General features: G+C 43.9%; 1 protein-coding gene across 4 annotated transcripts in view; it reads left to right on the top strand.

The window, feature by feature from the left end:
• Positions 1 to 15,862: 15,862 nt before the first annotated feature.
• The window catches only part of CD247 (CD247 molecule), an 82,233-nt gene continuing 71,709 nt past the window's right edge, over positions 15,863 to 26,386 (top strand). For all 4 annotated transcript variants that reach the window (XM_065414248.1, XM_065414255.1, XM_065414263.1 and 1 more), the window contains exon 1: positions 15,863 to 16,015. In XM_065414248.1, coding sequence (XP_065270320.1) covers positions 15,958 to 16,015 — 58 coding nt within the window. In that variant the 5' untranslated portion in view covers positions 15,863 to 15,957. The remainder of the gene's footprint in view (positions 16,016 to 26,386) is intronic.

Consider the following 26,386-nt stretch of genomic DNA (forward strand, 5'->3'; position numbering starts at 1 on the left):
CTGTGGGGGTCAAGGAATCCGTGACCCCCGTGACAGACTCACAGCCTTACTAATAAATAACTCAAGTTATGATTTGTTGTGGATTGTCTGCATGCAGAAAAGGGCTAAGTTTATCTACAACTACTTGAGTATTAGCTCAGCTCTACACATTTCTGTGCCTTAATTAAATCATTTCTGTTTGTGGGTTCTCTAGAAAGAGAGAACTTCTTAAAATATCAGTTATGTTCTGGGTCATAGTCTTTGGGGCAGAGTAAACTGTAACCAGCTACATTCTGCAGTGTGGTCCAGGACTGACGACATCTAGAATATGGAATGGACTATTTGCATCAAGATGGAGAGTGAATTTTTGGGAATCTGAAGGCTCCAGGAACCTCGATTGCACATTATTGATGAGTACAGCTGCAGTCTGAAACACTTCCTGTTTAGGTACTTGTATAGCTCTCATCATTGTAATACAGTGATACTCAGACCTCAGTGGTTCAGGAGCCAAATTAGCGATCAACGTTACCCAAAAGAGCCATAGTAGTGTGAATTCCTTGTTTCATTTACTATTTTGTATAATTATTCTCATTCTCACAGCAAAATGATTGACTAGATAGTCTACAATTGGTTAATAACATAGTAAAAGCATCCTGATTGATTTCAAATCTAAGTTATTAACCACAGTGTTTTAATATCATGTGCTGCAAAGAGCCACAGGAGACGCATTAAAGAACTACTCCTGGCTCCCAAGCCTCAGTCTGAGTATCACTGCTGTAGTGTGTCTCTTATGAAAACTAAATGTATCCCTCAGGCTCCTGACAAGTTGCTGACATAGCCTTAAGTTGGGCAAAGCTTAATTCTTTAGAAATAAGATGCTATGAATAGTGAAAATGTCTGATACTTACATGTCAGTTACTAATTCTTCTGCTACTGAAAACTTCACCATATGAAGGTTAAATCCAGTCTTCATTCTGGAATTCCTCTTCTCACTCACTCATCACTTACATAGCATTTGGCTTGTGAATTTAGTGACTGCACTGTGAAAAGGGGGTCCATTAGTTACTAGTAGCGTCTAACTTTTGAATCCACGAAGAAAAGTTTTTTGCTTTATAAATCTAATCAGTTGATAGCTGAACAACTTTATTTTCTCCCAACAATAGAACTGGTTTGTGGGGCACTTTTTTTTTTTTAAGCATATAAAGAACTTTTCAGTGAGTAACCCAAAAGTGGGGGGGGAGGTTTATGAAATGTAATATAGCTGTTTCATCCTTTGAAGTGGTCTTAGTTCACATTAGCTAATGAAAACACTTCTGAAAAACTTAGTTCCTTGCTCTTTAAAAGTGTCTCTCCATCAAGCGGGATTGAGTTACAGAATTAAACCTCTGTTTGTGTCCTATTTGATCTCCCAAGTGCTAAGTTCACAAGAAGTGTCAGAAAGGACCACGTCAGCAGATTAATTTAAATTGAACTCATAATGAGGAAGTATTGTCTGGTGGCTAGAGCAAAGGACTTGAGAATCAGGATGCCTTAGTGAGTCAGTAGCAGGCACAGAAATAGAACAGTGTCCATGGTTAAATTGTGTAACCTCTTCTTCTCTATAGTGTGGCTGTATTACTATTTACTTTATAAAGTGTTGGAAGATTTGTAAATCACTTTGATTATCTCTGATAAATTATCAGTCTGCTGTAGGTAAACTACTCCCTTCCCTTCTTTGTAAAGGGAAAAATCTAGCAAAGTTACTACATTTTGAAACACTTTTGGTAAACTAATTGGGAAGATAATTGGGAACTGAGGAAGCTTGCAATTTGGAAATGAGTTGTGTTGGATAGATAATGCTGAATCTAGATGCAGAGTGAGCAAATAATTTTATATTAAATATATATTTTAAAAAATTGGAGAGCTCTCAAGTGACTAAATTGTCAGAAGGACTCGTTGCATCCATTCTAATGGAAGTCCTTGGATGCTCTTCTTGTGCTTCAGGAGAGTGACTTATGACTCAATATATTTTATTCTGTGTGAACAACCTCTGGTGCTGGGCATTCGTAACAATTAAAATCTATTTTTATGGTAAATGGTGTTTGGTTTAGTTATTTCACAGGATTTACTAATTTTTTTCCACTTTCCCCCCTGTTCTTGCCATGTAGCTGTTGCTCCTGGATGTAGCTTATTTGCCAGAAGGAATGGGGGAGCAGCCCTGTCAAAGTCTGACTTGCCCTAATCTATCTGACTTTATGCCTCCATCTTCCTTATTCCTTCCCTACATTAATGCTGTCACTTTTTGGTGGTCTAGAGAGCAATCTGATCTGATCTGGGGGTGGGGAGAAGGTTTCATTCATATAAACCAAGACCTAGAGGAGATGTACTATACTGGGGAAGGGAAGGACTCTTTGGGTCAACACTAGATCTAATAGGCAACAAGTCTGATTTTGACTATTCCTCTTTCCATATTTTACCACATCTAAAACTATATTCCACTGATGGTCCTTGTTGCTGACATTTTCTTGTATTCATGACTTTGTTTTTCACTTAAACCTATTGCTCTGTATTTTACTAGTAGTGATCAAAGTGTCTTCATCTTCCTTCTCTTGTATATTAACCCTCTCAGAGTTTTCAATAGTTCTGATCCCTAAATGGTTTTTTAAGACTACATTTTTCCACGTAAGGGATCATTGTTTTTTTTTTTTTTTTTTTTACTGACATTTTAGTTGATCACTGAAATGGGTCACTGTCTTGCTCTTTAAACCTTAAATGTGACTATACTCCTGAGTGTTCTCTATTAAGGTCTGTAAGCAATTATACTCTCTCCTTTGCCCCTGCCTAGCATGACAGTCTCCTTATATTAGTCTTTTCTCCTTGCACAGATTCCTTTGCTGTTCTGTGGGTTGGGGTGGAACCATTTTTTACTACCTTCCAGTAATATTACACGATTGTTTAGGATAAATTGGTTAATATTTTTTTCCAGTAGTCTATGGGGCAATTTTAGATAAGTAATGGGATTTTGGCCTACGCTAGGACTTGGGGCAGGATACTAGGATGAATGCTTCTTTTGGAAAGCATAATATGACAACCAGAAGGATCTAGCCACATATGCATTCTTCCTATCAAAGGTGCCCTGTGTAGGCCTCTGAGCTTCCAGGGGCTTGGATCTTCAGGACTAGTCATAGAATTTAAGACCAGACGGGAACACCAGATCATCTAGTGTGACTTGTATCTCACGAGCCATCAACAGCACCTGCACACTAAACCAAATGACCAAAATTAGACCAAAGTATTACAGGTAACAGGAGACTAAACTATTATATGTTATAGGCAGAGAATAGGTAGGACCAAGGCTCCTGCAGTGGCAGGGAATCCTACCAAATAACCCATACCCACATGCTGTAGAGGAAAGGAAAAAAACCCAGGGTTGCTGCCAGTCTGACCTTGGTCGAAATTCCTTCCTGTCCTCAGCCATATGGCGGTCAGTTAGACCCTGAACATGTGAACAGGAACGAACAAGCCAGAGAAGCACCTGAGAGAGAGAGAGAGAATGCTTGGTGCCACCTTAGAAACTCTGTCTTACTTCATCCAGTGTCCCATCCCCAGTCTCTGATGCTCCAGAAGAAGGAGATCAACCCTCCTTCTCCCCCAGGACATTGGGAGCAGGGCAGGTGGGGAAGAGGAATAATGGAAAAAGCCTTCTTGACCCCTGCAGATGACTGGCTGAAGCCTTTTAGGAACATAAGATAGAAACCAGATGGGAACCCCCCAGCTGAACTTAAGAGATACTAGCTTACGGTGCTAGTGTGGCTACAGGTCTTGTAGAATATTTGGGCTGAAAAAGCTTTTACCAGGTCACTGTTAAGATAGGACAGTTGGCAGGAATCCAAGCTAGTATAAGATACTTTTTTCTGAAAGTAGTACTACTATCATTGCTAATCCAGTAAAACATCTGACTTCCTCATTACTTTGCTAAGGGATAGTAATGACAAATCTTACATAAATGTTCTAGTGTCAATAGATCACTGAAGTCATTTGTTGGTCAATAAGCAAAAGTAGCTTTGGGTTACAGCACAGAAAATGCTGAGAACAGTTAGTCTTAATAGAGCAAGGGACCAGAATCAAACTTTTGGGTTCTGTCTAGTTACTTGTTTCCTGCCCCCACATCACCTAAGTATATTCCAAATACTAATGAATTTATCCTTGCAACATATAATGAGCCAGGAAAATATCCCCACTTTTCAGATAGGACTCTGAGGTAAAGGGAGACTTTAAACAACTTGCTTAGTCACACAGGATGTTTATATCAGAATCAGGAATTGAGTCCAGGTCAGTCTCAGATTGGCACCTTAACCAAGAGACAGTATTTCCTTGAGTTCTTGTTTTTGCTCATTGATTTGCTGTGTGACTTCGCTAGTTTTGCTTCCCAATCTGTAAGATGGGGTCATATTTATGTAGCTCACAGATGTGATGTTTTAACTGTTTGCAAAGTGCTCTACAGCACCTTTCATTTGAGGATCTAAGAACTGCAGAGTATGGGGTAAACATGTCAGAACAGAAATGGATCAGAATAAGTTTTGCAGTTTAAATTACGGTGTTTGAGGCAGTGCTGTATCTTTGATCTTGTACTGCTATACATAAAGTAGTCTATTGCCCAAAACAAATCCAAGCTGAGTCTTCCTTTAGTCATCTAGTTAATTGTGTCATGTTTTAGGCCTGGTCTACACTACGACTTTAATTCGGATTTAGCTGCTTTAATTCGAATTAACGCTTGACCCGTCCACACAACAAAGCCATTTAATTCGAATTAAAGAGCCCTTTAATTCGATTTCTGTACTCCTCCTCGACGAGAGGAGTAGCGTCAAAATCGGTATTGTTAATCCGAATTAAGGTTAGTGTGGCCGCAATTCGATGTTATTGGCAATTCAATGTTATTGGCTACCCACAATGCAACGCTCTGGAAATCGATGCTACTACGGTAGCTTGGACGCACACCACCGAATTAATGGTGCCTAGTGTGGCCGAATACATTCGAATTTATAAAATCGGTTTCCTAAATTCGAATTATATAAATTCGGATTAATCCCGTAGTGTAGACATACCCTTAGAGTCATGTTTCCCTCCCTAAAGACTCCCTAAAGACAGCAAAACATACTCATTGGAGCTGTTTACAACGTTGGTGTTTCCTGTCCAGTAACAAAAGTGGGAAGTATCCAAACTCTAGTAAATAGCTGTATCACTGTTGGCCACAAGAGGGTGCCATAGACTTTAGTTTCTTGGGTTGATACATTTTCAAACTATTACCTAAAATAGATTGATTTTGACCTGTTATAAATCCAGCTAAGAAGAATGGTGGGTCTGGGGTTCAGATGCGTAGAGTTCTCTTCTCAACACTTTAAATTCTTTATGCTCTTCTCCACAAAAGAAGGCATTCTATTACAATTATCTAATAAAACACTTGTAATTCTTTTGTTTTTGTAGTTAATTTGTCGTGAAAGGTGCTGGATTAGCAGCCCTGAAAATTGAAAGTTTTAAATTCACACAACATGTCTAGCAGAGGTGGTGGCATTACAGATTTTCCCACACCTGTCTCAACCTTCTGCTGGAGAAACCACCACCAGTGGTTGACCGGTTTCCTTGTTCATTCAGTCCTTAGCCCAGGGGTCTCAAACTCAAATGACCATAAGGGCCACATGAGGACTAGTACATTGGCCCGAGGGCCGCATTTACTGACACCTCTCCCCCCCACACACTGCCCTCAGCCCTGCCCCTGCTCCACCCCTTCCATGAGGCCCTGCCCCTGCCCCACCTCTTCCCACCCCTTCCCTGTCCCCATTCCAACCCCTTCTCTGAAATCCCCACCCCAACTCCGCCCCCTCCCTGCCCCCAGGGGGTGCAGGAGGGGTGTAGGGTGTGGCAGGGGCTCAGGGCAGGGAGTTGGGGTGAGGGGTGCGGCAGGGGGCTCAGGGCAGGGGGTTGGGGTGCAGGAGGGGTGTGGGGTACATTGGGGGTTCAGCGCAGGGGTGCAGGGGGCTCGGCAGGGGGTCAGGGTGCAGCAGGGGTGCAACAGGGGACTCAGGGCAGTGGGTTGGGGTGCAGGAGGGGTGTGGGGTGCAGCAGGGGGCTCAGGGAAGGGAGTTGGGGTGCGGCAGGGGGCTCAGGGCAGGGAGTTCGGCTGCAGGAGGGGTTCGGGGGGCGGGCTCCGGCCCGACGTGCACCAGGGGCAGGGCCGGCTCCCTGCCTGCCCTGCCCCCGCGCCGCTCTGGGAAGCGACCGGAACCTGGGAGAGGAGGGGTGCAGGGGTGTGTGTGACTGTTGCTTCAGGCACCGCCCCCAGCAGCTCCCATTGGCCGGGAACGGGGAACCGTGGCCACACACACCCCTGCACCCCTCCTCCTCCCCCAGGTTCCGGCCGCTTCCCGGAGTGGCGCGGGGGCAGGGCAGGCAGGCAGGCACGCAGGGAGCCTGCCCTGCCCCCGGTGCGTGTCGGGCCGGAGCCGCTCTAGGTAAATACTGGGGGAGGGCGGGGGGGGGGGGGGGGGCGCGAGGAGCTCGCGGGCCGCAGAAAATAACCCTGCGGGCCTCGTGTTTAAGACCCCTGCCTTAGCCCATCTGCTGAGAGTGGAGACAAACACTGCTGATTGTGGTGGTTCTTTGTCATGTGGACACTTGTCCACTAGCAAATGGACTGAGATACCTAAATCTCTTTTCATAATGGTCAAATAGCCATTGGATAATTAACCTTTTGTTTGCTGCGTATCTGGACCAGATTTGAATGAGTAGCCTAGAGTGTTATGAGTGGTTTGTGGGCGATCAGAGCAGGAGTCAGAAGTCAGGCTGAATCAGGTACCAGAGAGTCAGAGTCCAAGACAGGCCAGAGGGCAAACCAGTAATCAGTTGGCAGTAAGCATGCAGCATCTGGTTACTGGAGGCCAGAGTCTGAGATAGGCCTGGGAATAAACCAAGAGTCAGGCAAGGTCAGAAGCCAGAGTCTGGGAATCTCTCTCTGAAACCAGGCAGGCAGTCTGTATTGTTGCTCAGACAACTCTCTGGCATGGCTTCTGGCTTAAGTACCAGTCCCAGCCAATCAGTGGGCTGCAAGGAGCTGCCACTCAGGTCCTGCTGGGCAGTATTTCCTGCTGGGCCCAGCCTCACATGGTCCTCCCGTGGGAGCCTAGCCAATGCCTCCTGTGGTGATGTGGAGGTGTCACCAGCCCAGAACTCCCATGGTCCCAGGCTTTAGCTGTGCAGGCTCTTACACAGAGGAACAGCATTCAAGGAGAGAGTAATATTTCAAGTACTGAATGGTCTGAGACCTTGTTAGACTAGACTACTACTTGTTTTATGTTCCATCATGGCTGAGAAGCTCAATTCATCAATTTCTAAGGTTAAACTATTGGAGTTGGTCCAAAGGCTTCGCTTCTCCAAAACAAGAATTTGCTTCAGGTCAGTGTAATGGGTAGTTGGTATCATTTGGGTTTGTGCTCTGATTGTTTGGGATGAAGGCATGCAGGTAGTGAGAGACCAGAGAAGTGCTAATTTGCTATCATTGGAGGCTGGTTTATGTAATTTTTAACCAAAAGGCCCTTGTTGCTATGATGATGGTTAACATGCAAACCAATAAAAGTAATGGATTTGAAAATGTTTGTTTTAAAAATTCTCCCTGTTGCTAATCCTACATCTAGAGAGCCCTAGTCATCCTCCCAGTTACCCACTAGATTCTAACTCTCATACCAGCCTTGTGCATATAATCTTTCCAGTTTAAGTAGAATGGATGAGACACTCTGGAACTTCCCAGTGAAGCTTCTTAGGCAGCTGCAGGGGTTACTGCTGAGTGAGAGGAGGTTGTCCCTCAAAAATGTTGCCTGGTGGGTAGAAAGGAACTAGATGTTAGGACGGGTTCTCAGGGCAAATGGTTTGGTGGCTTCAGAGGGCGGCCACCAACTCTTGCTGATGGCCGCTCTCACACTTTTTCCTAAAACACTTAATTAGCTTTAGGAAAAACAAATAAATATGCACATACACACATCCAAATCATTGTAATTTATTTATTGCTAGCTAGTAAGTCTGTTGGGAAAAGTGATAATAACAAACATACAAGTATCACTTTTCCCAGCAGACTTACTCAGCCCTGGCAAGTTTGGGGATAAATTAAGCCCTGGGTGGGGGGCCAGGAGAGGCATCGGGGGGCAAGAGCCTGAAGCCCTCCCCCCTGGGGCCTGTTGCTGTGCAGCTAGAGCCCAAAGCTCCACGGCCAGAGCCTGCCACCCCGCTACCCCAGGCAGGGCCGGATTAACTTTTTGTGGGCCTGGCACCAAACATATTTGTGGCAAGGTGGGGCAAGGTGTAGGGGGGCGGGATGGTCAGTCTCCAGAGTGAAGGGCGGGCTGGGGGCAATGAGGCACAGCACGGCAGGCGCAGCCCCGCTCTGTACAGCCCAGCAGGAGCACACTGTTTACAAACCTGCCGCTGCCAGATGCACACTGGCCTGCCCAGCCCTGTGCTGGCAGCATGCCCCTTCCCCTTGAGGGCGGGCCCGCACCACACCGCCCCCCTGCCCAGTGCCCCATCTTTATGCCCAGAGACCTCCACCACAGATCTCTATACCCAGCCGCCACCCCTCCCAGAGACCTCCCCTGCTGGCCTCCCACCACAACTGCACAGCACCCTGCACACCATACCGCTTGCCCATAGACCTCCCCACTGCCCACCACCTTCCTCACAGTCCCACCATTACAGCCGCACAGCACCCCATATTCCAGAGGGGATTTTGCACCAAAAAAAATATTAAAAAATCTTTGCACAATATTTTAAAATTCTGCAAATTTTATTTGTCAATAAATAAATGTGGAGGCTCCAACATGGCAGTGGGGAACACAGGCCACTGGTTGCATGGAGGTGGGAGATTACCCTGCAGCCTCCCTCCACCCCACCCTGGGACAGGGACTCGGCAGGGAGCTGCACCCGACCCTGACACAGTGCAAGGGCCAGGCCTGCCCCAGAAACACCCTGGGGCCCTGCCCTCCTGTGCCAGGCACACCAGGTGTGGGTGAGCGGGCTCAGCCTGGCAGCAGGATCCAAGTGCAGAGGGACTTATTGTGGGGGGAATCCAGGTGGGGGTAAGAGAGTTCTCTGTGGGGCAATCTGGGTGCCGGTAGCTCAGTGGGGGGATATGGATGCACAGAAGCTCATTGAGGGGTTCCAGGTGCAGGGGCAATGGGACTCTGCAGGGTATCCAGGTGAAGGTGTTTGGGTCTCAGCAGGGGGGGGTCTAGGTGCAGGGGAAGTGGGGTTCATTTGGGTGGGGGTCCAGGTGCAGGTTGTTGGGGCTCAGTGGGGAGGGTGTGTGTGGGGGCTCATCGGGGTGGTACAGATGCAGGGGAGGTGGGGCTTGTCAGGGTGAGGGTTCGATGGGCCTGCTTAACAGGGGAGCCCCAGCTTCTGCCAAGGGGATGCCATATGCTGGGCTCCAGCTTCCCCCAGCCCCCGCTTCCCCCATCCCCTTCTCTTCCCCATCCCATGCCCCTTCCCCACCGCTCCATCTCCTCCCCACCCCACCCCCTTCCTTCCCCACTGCCTCTTTCCCCCAGCCTGGCCCTGCCCTATCTCACCATAGGCACTCACTGTTGTACAGAAAACAGGATGGCTCCCAGCACACAGAAGGGGAGCTCAACCAGCACTAGGACCCAGAAAGTGGCATCTTCTGAGCAGCACCCTCTTTTTTTTAGCCGGGCAGCTCTGTGCTTGCAGAAAGGGAGGGAGGCAGTGGCATGTGACTCTGTGTGCCCCCATGCCTCACCTCTGTTTTGGGGGCACTGCCCCCCAAACTAAGCCCATGGGCTTTCTCAGCTGCCACCTCCCTCCCTTTGCTTCTCGGTCACTTTTGAAAGGGAAGCAAAGACATCTGCAGGGGATCTGTTTTCATTCCCCCAGGAGTACCCCTCACAGAACCCCCAGTGCCCCCCCACAGACCCTCCAGAGACCCACTCCCCCACACCCTTCCTGCCCACCGGCCTGCTGGAAGTGACTATGTCCATGCGTGGGCTGAGCCTCCAGCACTGCTGGGGCCGGTCAGGGATCCCTCTGGCCCCTCGGAAGCGGCACAACCAGCCAGGACAGAGCGGGAGCACGGCCTGCCTCAGCCAGGCTCCCTCAGGACCCACATGCCTGGAGGGGCCCAGCCCACCACTCATGCCCCAGGGGTTAGGCGGGAGAGAGGGAAGTGAAGAGGAGTGAGCGGTGGGTGGGGCCTCGTCCGGGCAGAACCCAGGTAGAGCGGGTTGGAGAGGTGGGGCCACAGTCTGGACACCGTGGCCCCTTCTGAGTGTGGGACCCCAGTGCTGAACCCCAAAGCCTGAGCCCTACCGCCCCCTGGGAATGTGGGGAACTCAATGGATGCCTGCTCCTCCAGCATTGTGCCCCAACTGTCTCCAAAGGAGGGCGCACGGCCCAACCCCTGCTGGCGGCCACAGCAACCAACACCAAGGCAGGGCATCCAGGAGCAACAGGGAGGAGGAGGGGCCGCTACTTTGCCCCCCACTTCCCCAGCCCAGGAGGCTGTCGCCACAAGAAAAGGTGAGAGAAACAAGGAAGAGAACCTGAAATATGGAAATGCTTCAGGGATCACAGTAGTCTCAAGGTGTTCACCATGACTTTATACAATAAGTCAAACTAATACATAATAGCTAGTGAGGTTTGTATAAACATGAGAATAAAGTACTGAAGTTGGTTCATACTTGAAGTCAACACTTTGGGAGTGTGTGCTTTGAAAAGAAGTTCTGGAATTTTCCTACATACAGTCCAAGGGACTGTAAACCTGTGAAACTTGTGACAGCAAAATAGACTACATCAGAAATCAATGTGGAATTAACAGGTCAAATCATTAACGACCAGTGGGATTGCTTATTTCCCTTTCTGTAGGTTAATGCGATTTGCCTACTTCTTACATTCTCTCATAATCAGTTAGGGTCTCCAAAGAATTGTGGTCTGAACAGGTTGTTGCTGGTGTAAGAACCAGCTGCTGCTTTTCAATATCAGGCATCTTGAAAGTGACACTATCATGCTTGTTCAACAGGCTGAGAACTGGTGCATGTTCATAGGTGCCCCACATTAAAGTTCTTCTAATGTCTTAGATATATTTCTAACACGTTAATCAGGCTGAACATTTAAAAACAAAGCAGGAACAGATGACTGCAAGTCACAAGAAACTAAGCAGCGAATGGGAGTTTTCTGGTATAATACACAGACGCCTGTTTATTTCCCATAGGACATGTACACTCACGGACATGTTTAGCTCTTGTGTTACACAGGTGTCTGTTTTCTTCTATTCTACAGTAGCCTGTCACTTTAGATGTGGCAGGGCTTCTGTTTACACTCTGCAGCTGCAAGGAATACTGGAAGCTGAGTGGGAGGCCTTAGGAAAGCAATATTTTCACTCCCAGAGGGGAGCAGCTGTAGTAAGACAAACTCCTCTTCACTGTCTGTTGGGAGCATCTGGAGCAGGAGCCAGGAATTCTTCCTTATACTCCATACAGGGTATTAGCAAATGTGCAGAGAGGGAGGGGATAATACCCTTGGAATGCAACAATTAATACTTGTTGTGCAATCATTACTGCATTTCCAGGGGATTAGCACATAGGGTACGTCTTCACTTACATCCGGGTCCGGATGTAAGCAATCGATTTTCTGAGTTCGATTTATCGCGTCTGGTTAAGACGCGATAAATCGATCCCGGATCGATCCCGGAAGTGCCCCGGATCGATCCCGGAAGTGCTCGCCTTCGACGCTGGTACTCCAGCTCGGCGAGCGGAGTACGCAGCATCGACGGGGGAGCCTTCCTGCCGCGTCTGGACCGCGGTAACTTCGGACTAAGGTACTTCGAATTCAGCTACGTTATTAACGTAGCTGAATTTGCGTACCTTAGTCCGAAGTGGGGGGGTTAGTGTAGACCAGCCCATAGAGGCAATTATAGCAGGGTGAAGTTTCACTTATAAGTTCCAATGCACTAAAATGCAGTGGAGCAATATAGGACTGACTGCCTTGACTGCGGGTTCTCAGGACAAAATTTTTGGTGGCCTCCGAGTGCGGCCATCAACTCTTACTGGTGGCCGCTCTCACACTTTTTCCTAAAACACTTACCAGTAATTAGCTTTAGGAAAAACAAATAAATATGCACATACACATGTCCAAATCATTGTAATTTATTTATTGCTAGCTAGTAAGTCTGCTGTGAAAAATGATATTAACAAACATACAAGTATCACTTTTCACAGCAGACTTACTCAGCCCTGTCAAGCCTGGGGACAAATTAAGCCCTGGATGGGGGGCCAGGGGAGGCATCGGGGGACTAGAGCCTGAATCCCTGTTGCCAGAACCTGGGGCCTGTTGCAGTGCAGCCAAAGACCGGGACTGGAGTCCGAAGCCCCGCGGCCAGAGCCTGCCACCCCGCTACCCCAAGGCTGAACCCCAAAGCCTGAGCCCCACCACCCCTGGGAAGGTGGGGAACTCACTGGGTGTCTGCTCCTCCAGCATTGTGCCCCAGGTGTCTCCAAAGGAGGGCAGGGCCCAACCCCTGCTGGCGGCCCCAGCAACCAACACCAAGGCAGGGCATCCAGGAGCAACAGGGAGGAGGAGGGGCCGCTACTTTGCCCCCCACTTCCCCAGCCCAGGAGGCTGTCGCCACAAGAAAAGTCCCTGGTGGCCGCATTTGAGAAACGCTGCTCTAGACTACATTTTGTCAATATAAGTCAGTAGCTTGCATACCATAAACAGTGATATGCACACTTCTCTTTTCTTTGCAGTGTCTTGTGCATGAATGGCAGATCCAGCTGTGGGCTACAGCCTGCTCACCATACAGAACTACTACTGTCTATTTGGTATCCATTATCTTTGTGTGAGCATCTCCAAAAATGATTGTAAGAGCTTGGTGTTGAATTAGTTTCTGGGGACTACAACACTACCATTTATTGCTGAAAATAGGCCAGGCTCTACAGACATTGTCTCCAATGTCTTCCAGATCCTCCAACAGGTGACAGAGGTATTAAATTTGTCTGCAAGTACTAACTGTAGCAGGTAGGATCAGGAGAATCAGATATGCTGATAACAGATCTGTCCTTAATCCCAGCAGTCTGTAGTGATGATTACAGGTAGGGTCTCTGTGGTAGCAGTGCATGAGCCAGAGGGCAGTGTGTCATTATTTTTATCCCCAGCTTGACTGTGGTGCAGGTTCATTTTTAGTTTTCATTTATTTCCTGTTTAAACTCTAAACCCTGCTGGTTCTTTATACCTCAGGCAAGCACACCCAGCAAGAATGAAAACAGGCTGCCTTTGGCGATGGATTAGCCCCCTGTATCAGAGAAGCTTGTGCTAGGCCTGCCTATGGCCAGAGAGAGACAGAGAGAGATTGGCATATTGACACAGCATCTGGTCAATGTATGCTTTGTGTACTCTAGGAAATTTACCAATCATAGACAACAGGTGTCAGAAACAGGTGCAGCTTAACAATGCTGAGCACAGTTGAAATGGAAGTGTACAGTATACCAAACTGTTCAGTACATTTCCAGAAACCATGGTTAAACCCATCTCCCTCTGCCAGTAATGGGTAATTTCCCCAATAGACATGATGCTAGACCAGTGGTTCCCAAACTTTAACAACCTGTGAACCCCTTTCACTAAAATGTCAAGTCTTGCGAACCCCCTCCTAAAAATGAATATTTCCAGGGATTTTCTCCTTTACCTGAGTATAAATGCCTATTTAATTTTAAAAAACAGCAAAAAATATCCACCTCCCTTTCCATTTCTTATAAGGAGTCTTGAAGTTTAAATCTCCTCAGTGTGATAGATATGCTTGCTTTGATCTGCTTAGCTCTTGGAAGTCCAAGGGCTCCGGGCTTCTGGCCCCGTGCTGCCCAGGGTCCCTAGGGACAGCTCTGTCCGCCATTAGGGAATTTTTTCCCGAGAACCCCCTGGGTTCACGAACCCCAGTTTGGGAACCACTGTGCTAGACATATACTCAAGATAGCTAAAAGCTTCTCTTAAACCTTCAGAGAAGGTCTGCTGTCTCCACTGTGGACTTGACTCACTATAAAGTTGCAAGATTTGACAACATTGCATTGATGAGGGTTTTGTCCAGTTTTGTTATAAATATTCCAAGCAATGGAGTTCCCCACCACTTCCCGGTGGAGACTGTGCCATAACTTAACAGATCTCCCTGTTATGAAGGTTTTTTTTGTATTCAAACTAAATTTCCCCTTTCTTAATTTCATCTCATAATTCTTAGTTACCTCCTTTGTACCAGCCTAAATAATTTTGCTCCTTTTATTGGTCCGTTGCTGCTCAAGTCAATGGTAAAACGCAATCTCATTGGGTAATATTCAGGGAGATGTGTGCTCTGACCACCCCCTTGCTCCCACTGCTGTTCCGTCTGTCCCTTTAAAAATTCTGGGGCCTCATGCCCCAGAGAACTCTGGACTCCTGGGTTTTATTCCCAGCTCTGCCTGCCTTGGCAAGCTAATTTCTCCATCTACATACTGGGCATAATAATGCTTAGCTGCTGTATCAGGCATGCTTGTGAGGCTAATTTAATTCTTTGAGCTCCTCAAGGAAAAACACCGTGGAATGGCTCAGTATTATTAACACTGTGAGCTGACAACAGCTGGCCAACTGACTAAGAAAAGAGCCCTGGAGAATGAAATCTGCCAAGTTACTGTTCACTTGAAATAACTCTTCTGTTACTGCCTATGTAGTTTGCTAAATTGGAACTGGGCTACTAAAAGGTGCCTTGGTAGTCTCCCATTTGAGTCTTTTATTTTGAATTGTATATTAAGTGCTGGTTGAAGGTGTTAGATTGAAAGCCCCAAGGAGTCCTATTAATTCCCAGAGCATAACAGTTCAGGTAGAATCAGGGCAAACATCCCCCCACTGCACCCTGCTAGTGTGTCTCTATATCGTCATGGAGGGACCACTTCTAGGGATGAGAGGGTTGTTCAGTCTCCTGGCCCACTCAGGCCTTTAGTGAGAGGAGATGTGGAGTATGTAGCTCGGACACTGCAATGCCATTGTTTTAAAGGTACTACACCTTTAAATTTTCTAAGAACTCTCCCTCTGTGCAGAGGTCAGCAGCCATTGTGGCAGCCTGTCCAGAGGGCACAGACAGAGTCTCTGCGGGAGAGTGCACATTGTGCGTCTCCTCCCCTACAGGCTGCAGCAACTCTGAGAACAAAATGGCAGCTGAACTCTGAGGCGAGAGAGGCAGTTCTTAGCTATGTAAAGGAAGGGGCGGTACCTTTAAAACAAAAGGCATTGCAGTTTCCCAGCTACCTACACCCAACAGGGGCCTGTTAGTTCCAAAGTTGATGGTGCTTTCCTGTCATGTGGAGACTTGTCTATTAGGAACAAAATTGAGACCAACTCCTTTCACACAGGCCACCAAGTAGCCAAAAGAGGATAAAAACTTGTGGTCACTAGTGGCTGGTTCTGGATTTAAATCAGTGACCCAAGATGAAGAGCTCCACCAATCACCGGAGCCATGTAGTTGTCCAAGGATGATTGTGTTATGCCCCGAGTTGTATTTTCACCTCGGTTTCTGATTTACTGTACATTGGACATACAGTTATATTCCATCTCTTTTGAACTGTGAATGAATATTGTACCATGCGTACTTTATAGGCTTCTTGTAGAAGTTCAGTTGCTGCTGATTTAGAATTTCTGAGGCTCCATCAGAAAAACTAAAAAAAGAAGAGGAAAAAAGAAAACCCCAAACATCAATACCAAGAATATGAAACCAAACCTCTAAAGCTTCCTGGTTGTGAAGCAAAAGAAGGAGCGTGTGTTTCAGCCACACTGCCGGCAGGTGGACTCTGAAAGATCTTATAGACCTTGCACTTCCTGTGGAGGCAGCCAGAAGAACAAAGCCAGTGGAGGTGCCTTTTCTCCTCACCATCCCACTATCTGTTAACTCGCGGCCTCCAGCCCCCAGTGCAATCCGGGGGGAGCAAGATGAAGTGGAAGGGGATTGTTATCTCTGCTGTCCTGCAGGCACAGCTCCCAATTACAGGTAAGGCAGGCTTTTCATATGACATGGAACTATTTTAAAACCCTTTTGAGGTGGGGACAGAACACAACGTTTCTATCGGATCCCCGCCCTTCTGGTAGCAGGAGGGCATCTGCGTGTGAACCTCTAGCATATCTGTCCTCCTAATTATGACTAGTTATGCACTAGTTCAGAACCGGCAGCTGCAGGACTTGCTGAAAATGAAGTCTTTGCTATAAAGAAATCCTTTGGAAGGTGGGGAGGGGCGAACGAGGCAGCAGCAGCAGCTACCTACCATTGATGAGGCCTGCCTTTGTTGTGTCAGAGTAAAAGATACGACAGCTGAATAACATCTTGTAATTAAATGGGGTTTCTAACCCTCCCCCCAACAGTTCTCTCTTTGGGATTTAAAAAATGAAAAGTTGATATGCTGAGTGCAACCACCTTCAATATGCTGCCCAAGAGATACCTTTAATTTAGCTGGATAGAGTTAGGGCTGCGTTGATCCTTAGTGGCACGTTCAGTGCTTGGTTTCCAATAAACGCCACACCCTAGCAGCTCAGAAGCTGCTGTTGAGGGATTAGAGGAAGGGTAAAAAGGCTATGATTCCCCCCATCTTTTTCTATACCTGCACACTTGCTTTCAGGTAATTAAAATGAATAAAGTTTCCTTACCTTATGTGTTTATTTGGTTGGTGTTTATAAACGGACCCCACTCAGGCAGACAGTGGAGTGGGTTTAACATGCAAACATCCATGATTTAAGTTAATTTGGGGGAAGATGGACATACATTTTAATAATCCATAAAATCAAGGAAAACTAGATCAATTTAATTTGCATCTAGAGACTGGGCAGGAAAAGGCCTGAATTTGAGTAAGTCAGCAAAGATGAAAGACAGCGAGGCCACCTTCAAGTGTATGCAGAAAATCCATATGAAGAGTTTCATCCATGTTCTCTCTAGTCAATGTACACAACCAATGCACCATAAACAGCACTTTTACATCAAGTGTTTTGGGGACCTCAATAAACTTTCAAATAAACAAGGTTTTTGATGATTAGGAAAATGACCCAAAGCATTCACTGATGCCGTGCGACATAATCATGTTCCAGTTAACCTGTGTACCATACATTTCAACAGGATTTTAAATTAGATTTGCATTATCTGCAGTAAGTACTCACAGCTACATTTATGTTAATATATAACGAGTACATGTCCATTTGGGATATTAATGTGTTTCTACATACATTGAGCTGTGTGTGAACGTGCACAAGTATAAGATGTGTAACAAAAGTAGGAAAAGCATTTCTTTCGGTCCTCTTAGAATATTTTCAAAATGCACAAAGGCCTAGGCTGTCTGAAGGAAAGGTAATTGTACTTATAGGCACGTAAAGATTTAGAAACTACTTAAGGTCAGCATTTGTTTCTCTGATCCTTCTTCTTTCATTCTTTTATAAAACATCAGTATCTAGCATGCTACAGGCTCTTGCTCTTATTTGTTCTTTTTTAGCAGAAAGGCCGTACTGAAAAAATAGAGCAATTTAATCAAATCTGCTAATTACTAAAGTATCAACTTTATTATGGTCTCTCTGTTCACACACCTTGGGGATAACCACGCTCACAGGAAGAGACTATTTAGCTACGACACACCCTGGACCAAATTTTGCCCTACGTACAATTCCCGTTGATTTAAATAGAGATGGTTGTGTATGTATCTGAGGGCAGAATTTTTGGCTGGGTATTTTCAATATTATAAAGACCTTTTTACATTTTGGAATGAATGTAGAGTAAGAGGATGATAGTGAGATTCCATGGAATTATTCAAATAGTAGATAGGTGCACTAACAAAGATGTGAGCTCTTCACTATTAATTTAGTCTGAACATATTGCCAGGCAGATGACTTTTTGGGGTCAAGACTAAGAACCCTGAATCCGGGACCTTCCATTATTTGGAGTAAATAGGAGCCCTCTTAAAACAAAGTATATTTTTCTTTTTCACAGAACATGTTTGCTCTAAGCAAACCGTCACTAAGTGGAATTGCAGATGGCACTTTACAATGTATTCATACTATGGCGCTCAGGTTTTCAGTCTACTTCGCAATAGGAGTCTGCTTGTTTTGTAGTTAGTCCAGCAAAAGGTAGTCCAGCCCCAGGAATGGTAGCTGAAGAGCAACCATGCATTTTCCTTTTGCTCTCAACAGTGTTGAGCCAAATACATCAAGCACCAGAAACTTTTTTTTTAGAGTAATTCTAGCTATGGACCAAAGCCGCAAAATTCTGATGTAGCCATCGACCCCAGCCCATAAATTTGAGGATGTTCTGAGTTGAGGTTTGACCAATAAAGCAAGAGGAGCTGCTGGAGAAATTCAGATCCACGTTCGGATTTTGGAATGCTTCCCCTTTCCAAAGTTCAGCAGGAATGGATCTGGAGGTCTGGTTCAGGCCCTCCTATAAATATTTCACTAGAAGGAGTTTATGAAAGAAAATAAATATGTTCTGAGTCTCTGAGCAGAGTGATTTTGTTTATCACGCTGTTCTCTGCTGTTTCGGGAAATTCTGTTAAAAGACATTTCTTCTGTCTGTACTGCAAGAACCCCCCCACCCCCCAAAACAAAACAAACAAACAAAAAACAGGAAAAACCAAAAGCCCTGCAATATGCTGCAGTGATGGACACAAACCACTGCAGTTTCCAATAGCAATATGGCAGTGTTTGGGGCAATACTGCCATTTTTCCCTGTGAGGGTGATCAGCTTAATATGAGAGACATATAAAGACATGTGCAACAGGTTCCTAAAAGGGGGTTTCTCTCAAATTCTCCTCAAAATCTCCTGTTGAATTGAACCCAGCACCGGATTATTTGGCTGTAGGGAAGCTAGAACATGTCCACCCTGGAGAGACATCACTCACACAGTTCAGTCAATCAGCATTTCGCTGCCCTATGCAACTGTTTCTTCTACCCATAGGGTAGCATGCAACTCAGGAGCGATTTGCTAATCACCATATGGGTAACAGGAAGAAATGGGCAGCGTTGTGTTTTAAGGGTTCATTTGTTCGTTCATTCGTTCCTTCCTTAAAATAAGTTATTTAGAAGATCTACACTTTAAAAAACAGAAAAAAAAAAATCTTGTTTACAAATACATCCTGGATACTTCAACCAAATGTAAAAAGACAGAATATTTTTAGGTGCCACTCTCCATACCGTCTACACCGTCCTTGCTGTATTCTTGGCACTAATGCAAAAATCTACCAGGGACTTAATTTAATAATTGTGCTTCTTTCTACTCACAATGATTCATTAATAAATACTCAGAAATGGGACATTTGTGCATCAGACAAAATGTAGGCAAATATAGCCCATCTTTATAACAGGCTGTTTATTAAGCTCCTACAGTGCTAAATTCAGTTTCTTTAGCGATCATTATATGTTATATAGTAAGCACTCTCTACTAAAACAATACGATGTTAAAATCTTAATGAGTGAGGTATCAGGTTAATGATTCACTCCATCTGACTCCCCTATGCAAGAGGGAGTGTATTTAAAATGGAAGGAGCCATTTGAAAATATATTTATACATGTCCAGTACAAGTCTATCCTTGTTATACTATTGTACTATGTGGATAAATTGAAGAAATTGGGTAGTTTGCTAATAATGGATGCAAATTCATACAACATGTAGTTTAGATACCCGTTCTTTGTGGAATCAATGCACATTGTTAAATTATGATTTTGAAATACAAAATATAAAACAACAAAAAGTTTTAAATCTCAAAAAATAACACCTCACCTCCCCCCCAAAAAACCATTTAAATTCTAATTAACTCCATGTTTACACCAGTAAGAATTTTAAAATCCTTACCACTATATAACTATAGCCAAGTATTATAAAAAGACAACACCCCCGGCCACTATCTAGAACTTTAAAATGTGTCCGTGAAGAAACAGATGGGGACCTGTTAAATAACATATATGGTACATTTGCTCATTTAGGATGGCATGGGCAGAAGACACAGCATTTTAAAAAAACCTGAGAAAATATCAGGCCTGCTAAAAGCATCTGCTCTGTCTGTGTGTGTGTATGCTGAAAAGATTTCAGTGTCATATGTATATAACTTGGATCAAAACCTACATTAAAATGTTGTTACTGCTTTTATTTTATTGCTAAGAAAATGTCTATACTTACTGAATCTTGGAGAAGTTGGGTTTTACAACCTTTTTTTGATGTGTAATAATGTGCTACCTGATATTTGGAAATTAGCTCTGACTGTAGATCTGTTGTTAACTAAATTCATTTCTCTTCCTTTAAAAAAATATGTGCAAACTGTATCCTTTAGGAATGAGGTTTAGGATCAAATTTTTCAAAGAAGGGGGTAAAAGCTACGCTATGTGAAATCCCACATTGCCATAAACAGGTGACTAGTATTCACATATACAAACCAGATAACTGTGCATGCATATGAGTAGTTGAGTTTGCAGTTCCTCAATTTGCACATGCAAATACTTGTTTGCCGAAAACTGGGAAGAAAATGGGTGCGTGAGTGCTTAGCTGTGTGCAACTGGTGTGTGAGCACTTGTGTGTGTGAAAGGGGTATATGGAAGTGTTTGTGGGTGCACCATTTGCTCCCCTCTTTGACAATTTAGCCATTAAAAACAGAGAAAAAAGACCATACCTAGCCACGCTCTTTCCCCAACCCTTAAACACGCACACCCGTCAGTGCGTGTACAAGTCTGTTCAAGGGCGTGGAAGCTGAATTAGTTTCAAATATTTAAAAAAACAAAATTGCTAGAAACAAACCACTGCAATTTGAAAGCCCTCTCTGCTTTTTGTTTATGGTCATTCCTTATAAGATTGGGTTAGTCTACTGAATTGGAAATGACCACAGTCAACTTGGAGAGAAAAAGAATCCTAAACCAAAGGAAGAAAGAAAATGAAAAAGCTGGGACACGGCCACTTTCTGCACCACTGTTATTATGCTGCAACATGGCTGAAAGCAGGTTCCTGAGCCAATTCAGATATTATTGTGTACAACATACAGCCTATGTGTTATTTTGACATAATCACAGTGAAATAATAATTGCACATCTCCACCTGTCTCCTGATGCTTTCTGAAGAAAATAGTACTGACTGATTTGTGAAATTTCTAAGTGAAGGAGAAGCCACCCAAATAACGTTATGCTCTTTGGATGCACAAATAGTACAGTATAAGAACTTAGAATTGAATAGAAGTGGTGGAGGAAGGGACTGTAATATTACCAAGCAAGTATATAATACAAGGCACAGTAGAACAGAATGGGAGTGCATAGGGGGTAGCAGTGTTGCCAACTTTCATGTTTTCTTCTCAAGTCTTACAATATTTGGTGGTTTTCTTAAAGCCCCAACTCCTGGAATCATGGGATTAGGTGCAAATCTCACCTTCCATTAAAAATAAAAGTTTTCAGTCCTCATGATTGCAATTCAAAGCTAGACAATGTGAACCAGAAAGGCTCAAAAACCAGAAAGCAAATTTCCTCCCTGAATTTATTATTTTTTTAAAATCTCATGATTTTTTGGGGACCTGACCATGATTTTTGAACACTACGGGTTGGCAGTATTGAAAATTCATTCTTTGACTGGAAAGCTATTGAACTTTTAGAACCAGGGAACAGATAGTTTAGAGGGAGAGGGGATGTCCATAGCTTCTTTCAGTACAAATAAATCTCTGGACCCTGTATATTAAGATGCACAGTTCTTAAATGAGAGCTGGAAAATGGTTACTCTCAGTAAACTGCGCTGAGTTTTAGAAAGACACCCAAAAAGCCTACTCTGATGAGAGATTGACAGAGGATTTAGTACCAGGACAGTGTCTTACGCCAACATTACCAGGGCAAAATCTATTGCCAGTGTCTTCATTCTGTGTTTGTCCCCGAAACTGTGAGTAGTGAAAAGAAGCAGACAAAACCACATTTATTTAAAAAAAAAAAAAAAAACCTGACCCTACGCTGGTCTACAAGGACTGGACCCAAACACTGCACTAATGGTATTTTAAGCCGTAGCGTTTTGGTAACTTCAAGGTAGAATATTGATTTTTTTTAAAGTGATTATACAACAAAACTGGGTGAATACTGCACACTTTTAAAAATAGATAGTCATTCAGATTTTGTAATGAATTTGCTCTAGCCATAAACGTGCCCCTTTTGTGTTCACTTCCGATCAACATTAGAGTGATGGAGTTTTATTTGTATAAATGCAGCAACCAAACTTTAAATCCACTTGAACAAACATTCATGTCACAATCCCACCAATGCGTGCCCACCAATCCAGTGATGGACCAGAAACAAATGTATTTGGCTTAGATGATAAATCCCAATTAAACGACACAGCTCGGCTATCGTGTACTGAAGACTGGCAGTAAGATGTTTGCGATCAATCAATCCATACAGTTAAAATAACGTTCTTAAAAAAAGATTTGGGGAAACTCAGATCTGCTACAAACATTCCACAGCGGAAAGCTACATTAATGAAGTATATGGTTCACTAAATTAGATGCACATTTTTTCAGCATAGATCGGACCTTATTTTTAAAACCTCAGTCATATAATATTTCTTTTCCCATTCTCCCATCCTTTGGGACAAATTTCTTAATGAGATGGATAACATTTCTGATCTGCATTCTGATCCACATGGGTGGATCCCTATGCCTGTGTGGAGACTTGTTGAAATTGGCCTATATGGATTGGACAGTAGGTTGGGAGCCTAAAGTCATGGTATTTGTACTGTGCATATACACATCTTGGAGAGAGGCATTTTTGCAGATAATCCTCAGAGGACTTTGCTATTGATTTTACGTGGAAGGTGCTCAGATAATATGGTGATAGGCAGCAACTGAAAACCATAAAATAGGTAGAGTTGGAGAGAGAGAAATTACTTTCATACCAAAGATTTCCATTTTGGATTTTATTTTTGTTTTGATTAGTATTATCAACCATCAATCCAAAAATGTAGCTTTTGTCCGTCAATAAATGTATGCCATCATATCTAAGTCCGCCTCTTTTCAGGGTTTTAAAATGCAGCTGTAAATAATTGTTGTGAGCTGCAACCTGCAGTATATGATTTCAACCCAGGAATCCAATGTATTTAGTCCTTTAAAAGATGTCATACAAACCATCCAGCTATTTTTGAGTTATAATCATCAAAACAAAATTAGGTTCTATGACTAGAGGGCTTTAGTCACCAATGTTATCAGGCTGGTATATTTCACTAACACACAATTCACTGAAAATGCTTAAACAGTGATAATACTGCACAGCATAAAAATGGAATTTTTGTTTTATCTTTCAAAATCACCCATTTTGCATTCATTTTTATCACTGATCTTTACCATGCATTGTACAGGAATTAAACACAAATCATATTTTCATACTAAGTAACTCAGGCTATTTTTTTGTAAATATGAAATGTGTGGCCTGAAACAAATCACTAAGGGCCCTGATCCTGCAACCAGATCCATGTGGACAGACCATTGCATCCATGTGGAATCCCACAGGAGCTCTGTGCAAACTCACGGATTTGCCCTTGCACATCCCATTGCAGGATTGGGCCTTATACTCTCTTTGTGAGCCTCAGTTTGCCCATGTGTAAGATGTAGATAATAATGCTGACTTTATAAGGGAATTGTAAAGCTTGATTCATTAAAAAAGTGTGTGTGTGTATACACACATATATAAAAAAACATTTATTTAAGAGCTTCAGATGAAAGGTGCTATACAAGTGTAAAGCGTGTGTATGTATAATTTTTTTGTCTTTGATCTTATTTTGGTGGCATCATTTCTTATTTAAATAGTTCCCAGGAGGTGTATAAATGGCTGCTAGTCTTTCAATCCACCTTTCTTCTGCATTTGATTTAATTTGTATCTAACTATTCAAATCTGTAAGTGTCTGTCCCCGGATATGGACCAAAATCATCTGTGCTGTACATCCATCGACTTCATGAGGTGCGCCTCAAGGATAAATTTGCCCCTATCCTCCTTTTCTTTCAGCTTTCACCCCAGGTTCCGGGTCACATTCTCTCACCACTAGTAATGGACCTTTTCTGATCATTATGATTCCTGAACTCTGGACGTCCTTCTGAAATTTTTTTAAGCCTGAGTCCTGAGATTTGTGCACGTTTTACTGGGGCCACTCACATGAATAAAGTTAAGCAGGTGCATAAATCCTTGCAGGAGCTGGGCATTGAAAGGTAGATTAAGCATTGTCATCACCTCTGCTCTGATTTCCTTTCCCTGTGCAGGAGGGAGTGCACAACACCCCCATCAGTCATGATTTGGCTCATTTTTCACTTAATTTTTTAAGTATGGAATTTTTAAATTTGATTTTTAAACAAACATACAGAGCTCAGTAGATAGGTGTTATTGTGAAAGTGACCCCTCAAAGTCCAGTGAAAACTGATAGTCTGGTAAAGTTTGATCTTTCACTGAAAGTTGAACATCGCATTCCAGGTCACTTTTGAAGTTGGTTTCTTAAAAGCAAAATTTATTATTGGATATAGCTGAAAAGAAAAGTCAGTTTTCACAAGCCAATTTGACTGTAACCACTTTAAAAAAAAAACACAGACCTAGGAGTATCTCTAACCCTGCTTCAAATAAATGTCTGTTCTTGTGCTGTCGGAGTGGGACAGAAAAACAGGTCTGAACTAAAAAAAACCTCCACAGCTAATATAAGACCCGGCAAGAACAGATAACATTCAAAGGCTTCTTAGAGTACGGCCTGATCCCATCTGGTCCTTAAAAGTTAGTGGGAAATCAATGGGGTTTTTGCCTGTATACGAGCACAGCCGGATTGCATCAAACATAGTGAAATAAAACAAAACACCCATAACCCAGTAGCTTGACTTAGGGTGGGTAAGTGATAGTGGACTGTCATGGACAGCCACATAGCTTGGGCAGTTACCATTCTAGTATAATTATAACCCAGCACCAATTCTAGGCAGTGTGTACTTTAGTCAGATAAGGATTTGCTGCTCCAGAATGTAATCCTCCCCCCCCCCCCATCTCCCCTTGCAAGTCATGTACAGCTTTCCTGAAAACACTGCTACCCCATCTAGCCCCTCTGCTTGAGGGATTGTGAGAGGGCTTGGAACGATTAATTTGTTTAAGACAACTTCTTCCCCAAGCAATTAGTAGCAGTGTCGCAGGCTATGACCGGAAGTTCTGATGATGAACGCTTGTAACTTTGAAAGTATTGCCAGTCCCAACCATTCCAAAATCATGAGTCAGGCCCCAGAAATTCATGAAATTGGCTTTAAAATTATGTTTTAGAAATAAATAAATATGGGGTTCTTTATTTGCCTTCTGGTTTTGAGCCTGTAGGGTTCATTTAGGTCACATCTTCAAGCTTTTTTTCTGTAATCATGAGAGCTAGAAACTTACTTAACTTTTTAATGAAAGCTGAGATTCTCACATAACCACTTGTCTCCAGGAGTTGTGGCTTTAATAAACCATCAAATATCACGGGACTCACCATAAAATCAAGAGAGTTGGCTACATTGCTTTGATCTCCTGCTTTAGCATTTGAGGTGGCCGGAGCTTATGTGAAGTGGGCAGAACTGGAATTCTCTGTTCCCAACCTGTTCATACAGCTAAATTAATCTCTTAGTTTGAATAACCTCAGTTGTTATTTTACTAACCTGCATTCAGACCCAACATTGCTAAAATGTATTTGTTGTTGCTGTGGTTCGGTATGTCTGCATTGGCTGAAGAACAGTAACAGATTTTCAGGCTTCACATAAGTCTACTTTTATAATTCTCTTAAACAAGTGTCAGATGTAAACCTATCTCGCTGTAACATCTTTTCCAAGACGTTTTTATCTGATTTTATCTCTCTCAGCTGCGAAGAAGTAGCTGGCAGGTTTGCCCCCTTTCTCTCTTGTTGTTCTTTTTAGGTATTGAAGCCACAGGCCTGTTTGCTAAAAGTGATCGCTTAGTAGTCTACATATTAGGTTTAAAATACCTATATTTGTTAGGTCAGGAACTACAGGTTCAAACCCCAGCAGGATTAGTTTAGTTCTTCCAAAGTAGATTAATTGAGTGCCATTGTAACGCTGACAGACCCCAGATGTTGGGGGGTGGGATCAAACCTGGGACGTCTGGAAATTAGTGCATGAGCCTCTACCACATGAGCTAACAGCCAACTGTAGAACAGACTCTTTTTTTTTTTTTTTTCCTCTCTCTCTCTCTCTCTCTCTCTCTCTCTCTCTCTCTCTCTCTCTCAGTGGTCTTGCTGCCACTAGATGGGCCAGAACACCACACCCAGAAAGGCGTGTGGGTTACATACTTCCCCTAGCTGAGGAAGCACATCCCGAGCTTTGGAGTCTTCCCAGATGAAATCCTGGACGAGCGCCCACTTGTAACGCCAACAGACCCC

Source organism: Emys orbicularis, chromosome 1 (genome assembly GCF_028017835.1).
Source record: "Emys orbicularis isolate rEmyOrb1 chromosome 1, rEmyOrb1.hap1, whole genome shotgun sequence".
Classification (NCBI taxonomy): Eukaryota; Metazoa; Chordata; order Testudines; family Emydidae; genus Emys; species Emys orbicularis.